This window comes from Mercurialis annua, linkage group LG7 (assembly GCF_937616625.2).
Source record: "Mercurialis annua linkage group LG7, ddMerAnnu1.2, whole genome shotgun sequence".
NCBI lineage: Eukaryota > Viridiplantae > Streptophyta > Magnoliopsida > Malpighiales > Euphorbiaceae > Mercurialis > Mercurialis annua.
Genome location: NC_065576.1, coordinates 38137736 through 38142101, shown reverse-complemented (window position 1 = coordinate 38142101; position 4366 = coordinate 38137736). Strand labels below are relative to the sequence as shown.

Genomic DNA, 4366 nt, shown 5'->3' with positions numbered 1-4366 from the left:
CTCTGAGGATGTATATGTTTTTAGGGTAAAACATAGACTTTATTAATAATTCAAAAAAGTTACATTTGTGAGAAATTCAGGGAAGTGACTAAACAACTCCTGATGATCTGAAATGGAACGGCATTCTGCGCTAACAAGTGCGCTGCCTGATTCGCAGATTGTCTCACGAAAACTAAAATAACATTACTAAACTGCTTTGTTAAATCTAAACAATTTCCAATAATAAAATATGGATCCACCAAACTTGGATTCCTCAACTCGAGCACAACCTCCATCGCATCAGATTCGTTAATCAAGTTTGGGTATCCCTTAAGCAAGCTAAGAGCTTCCTTAACGCCGCTTCCTTAACGCCGATAATCTCCGTTGCCCTTGGACTCAAACTACCAAGCAAGTGGACTTGCCGAGAACTCACCACATTCCCATTCCAGTCTCTCACAACAATTTTTATATTTGTCCCTGCCCCTCTAGAAAAATTAATTGCATCAATTTTGGCCTTAAGAAAGCCATGATTTGGAGGACTCCACTGAATGCACCCGTCTCCTCCAACCATTCCTATTGAACGGAGAGGAGCCACCGACGTGTGAGCAACATACCAAGCAGCAAACTGAGAGCTTGTTGCTGCTAAGATAGATTCCACTGAACCTGTCTTATTCCTCCAAACATGATTATTTCTGTTAATCCATAGATTCCAGCACACTACCGCTATTAGAGCTTTATCCCCCGCCTTCAAAACTGGCAGCCATCGAAGAACCCAGCCGAAGAAGCTACCTTCGTCTTCAAGCTTCGGGACTGATATAACTCGTTAGACTTGGAAAGCCACTGAATAAGAATAAAAAATGTGATCCACGTTGTCAGGTCCTGCATTACACACTACATATTGATTCAGCACAAACACTTTCCGAGTTGCTAAAGCTTCCAAGGTTTGTAGAAAACCCTTACATCCTCGCCAAAGAAAATTCTGAATATCCAACGGAATGTTTAGCTGCCAAATCATCCCCCAAAGCTTGCTAGGATGCCCATTTTCTTCGCCAAAAGCTGCTATATAACAGATGCAAACAGTGAAATTCCCTTTAGCGTCATATTTCCAAAGCCACCCATCCTCAACATTCCGAGAGCTGGTAGGTATGTCTAAAATACGCTCCGCATCCTCCCTATCAAACACTTCCCTAACCAAATCTGTATCCCAACAGAGACCACGAACTTCAAACAAATCACAAACTTTGGCTTTTGCAAGACTAATAGGCATATGAAATATACCCATTTCCTTTTCATGTAAGTCATGGGCTATTCCAAACTTTGGTATTTCTAACATTCCTAATATGGATTCTAGTGCCACTCAACATAACTTTTTGGGTTTCGAAAATGCTCCTCCAAATATAAACTTGGGTTCGAACCCAATTTCGCCTCAAGAAAAGTAGAATTAGGAATATATTTTTCTTTAAACACCTTCACCATCAAATTATTTTCCACATTAATAAGCCGCCAAGGTTGACGAGCCAACATAACAACATTGAAATCTCAAACCTTTTTGAAACTCATCCCTCAAAACCTTTTTAGAACACGAAGACGATCCCAACTAGCTCAATTAATACCCTTTCGGTTCTTACGGTCTCTACCACACCAAAAATAATTTAACATTCTTTCTAACTCCTCGCAAAGATGAAGAGGAATTAAAAAGACGTTCATGACATAGTTCGGTATAGCTTGGGCCAAAACCTCTTTCTCGCCTATATAGAGAAATTTTGATTCTACCCCTTAACCTTACTCCAAACTCTTTCCCGGAGAAAATTAAAACTAACGGCCTTATTCTTGCCAACCAAAGAAGGAAGGCCTAAGTATTTTCCTCTGTCTCTCGTCTCTACAACTCCCAAACCCGAGCCAACTGAACATCCAACTCCACATTTGTGCTAAAACATAATATTTGACTTTTGAAAATTAACACAGTGACCCGAGAAAGCCTCATATATATTTAAAACGCTTCTCACAACATGCATTTCTTCCAAAGAGGCTCGAAACAAAAGAAAGCAATCATCCGCGAAAAAAAGATGGCTAATAGAGGGAGCCCCTCAACACACTGAAACGCCATGTAAATTGCCTGCCACCTCTTCATTATTAAACATCAAACTGAGACTCTCCGCATAAATAACAAAAAGATAAGGAGAGAGTGGGTCACCTTGTCTCAAACCTCTACTCGGAGTAATTGGATCAGTAAAAGTACAATCGCCAATGCGTGAGTACCCAACCGAAGAAACACAAAACATCACTAATTTAATCCATTCGTCACAAAAACCCAATTTTCTAAGCATGCATTCAACAAACTCCCAATGCACTCTATTATAGGCCTTGCTCATATCAATTTTAAGCGCCGCCGACCTCAATTTACCCCTTCTTTTACGTCTCAAATAATGGCCAATCTCGTAGGCAATCAAAAAATTATCAGTAATAAGCCGATTTTCAACAAAAGCGCTTTGATAATCTGAAATTATTTTTGGCATAATACCTTTCATTCTATTAGCCAACACCTTTGAATCTAATCTTATATGACACATGCATTTAGAAATTGGCCTTAAATAAGTAATATATTCAGGATTACCAATTTTAGGAATAAGCACTAAATCTGTATCGTTCAACCCTTCTTTAAAGCAACCATTGACAAAAAAATCCCTACAAAGTTTAACCACATCATTGCCCACACCACACCCTAAAACTTCTTAAAGAAAGCTGGGTTAAAACCGTCGGGTCCGGAAGACTTATCATCAATCATACTAAAAGCAGCTATTTTAACCTCACGATCAGTCACATGGCGCATTAAGCATTCTTATCATCAGCAGTAACGCGATAATCAAACTCACTCAACACAATAAGACCCGATTGGGTTTTAGTAAAGAGAGAGTTAAAATACCTCACTTTAATGCCATCAATCTCTTGCTTCGAATTCCTCCATATCCCCTCTTCATCTGAGTTTAATCACTCGATTTCCTCTACGACGAGCTGAAGCAAAATTTTGAGAAAATAGCGTATTTGAATCTCCTTCGGCAAGCCAGAAGCTTTTGGCCCTTTGCTTCCAATAGACTTCTTCCTGGTTAAGAAGCTCATGATACTCAATAGACAACCTGTGATACTCTGAGCTGCTGCCCACATCTTGCCTGTTACCTAAATGACCCAAACGACTACGCAACATGGCAGTTCGTTTTTTAAAATTTGGGCCACAGTTACTGCTCCACTTTTTTAAATGATCTTTAGTTGCAAACAACTTATCCTCCAAACCAGCTCCCCTCTTTTGAACCCACGCTGCATTGACTACCTCTTCGCACCTTTTATTAGCAAGCCAGACATTATTAAAACAAAAAACTCGTTTCTTAGGAACAATACCAACTGATCAGTGGACAAAAACAGGAGTAAATGATCTAAAGTAGATGTCTCCTTAACACTAACCACTGCATTAGGGAAAAGCTCAGCCCATTCCGAATTACACATAGCCCTGTCGAGTCTCTCTTCAACACGATCCTTAAAAATTCTACCACGGGACCAGGTAAAACTATAACCTGACGACCCTAAGTCTGCCAAACCACAATCCGTGACCGTTTCTTGAAATCCATAAATCAACCAGTTAGGAGGAGCTGCCCCACCTCGCTTCTCATGAACCGATAAAATATCGTTAAATTCCCCTAGAACACACCAAAAGAGAGAATTAAAGCAGCTCAAATTCCTAAGCATATTCCACGACTTACGCCTCCTACAACATTCAGGGCACCCGTAGAACCCACGAAGACGCCAACAACGGCCATCTCTTGGGTCCACTCTCAAATAAATAAAATTATCGCTGTGATCCAGAACCTCTACTTCATACTCTACCTTCCAGAAACATGACGTCTGCTTCTTCATGACATGATGCATATACGACCCATATGGCATCGCTTCTTCTGGTATTGGATTATCGAAAAAATTTCCATAGAATTTCTCTCAATGGACCGTGATTCCGCAGTAAAAACAAAACATAGGGACCCTTTCATATTGAATTTCGACCCAACTCCGCTCTGGAGCACTCCTCTTGAGCCTCATTCTTCTTTTTAGAGGTTCCCTCACCTCAATACTCACCCTAATTCGTAGTGAACTACCTTCTTTAGGCTTAACCAAGCAATTATCATGAGCTATAAACTTGCACAAGTAATTTTCAACGTCTTCGCTGAGCTTCTTAGTCACCAACCCCAAGGGAATCTCATTCATATGAACTCATAACGCATCATCCCACAACTCTACTTCAGATGTTGTTTTGCCTAATTTAAGCTAACAACAAATAAACAAGTGAAACTCGAATGTCCATGGCCTGTCATCCAAGACCCTTCTCATATCCATTTCGTGGAAA

The 4366-nt window shown here is 40.2% G+C and overlaps 1 protein-coding gene across 1 annotated transcript; it reads right to left on the bottom strand.

Moving 5' to 3' along the window:
* Nucleotides 1-292: 292 nt before the first annotated feature.
* On the bottom strand, nt 293-1312 carry LOC126657148 (uncharacterized). Its single transcript, XM_050351790.1, has 2 exons — nt 868-1312; nt 293-789 (listed from the first exon to the last, which is right to left on the bottom strand). Exons 1-2 carry the CDS (start codon nt 1310-1312, stop codon nt 293-295), a joined length of 942 nt encoding a protein of 313 aa, XP_050207747.1.
* Between the last annotated feature and the right edge of the window lie 3054 nt (nt 1313-4366).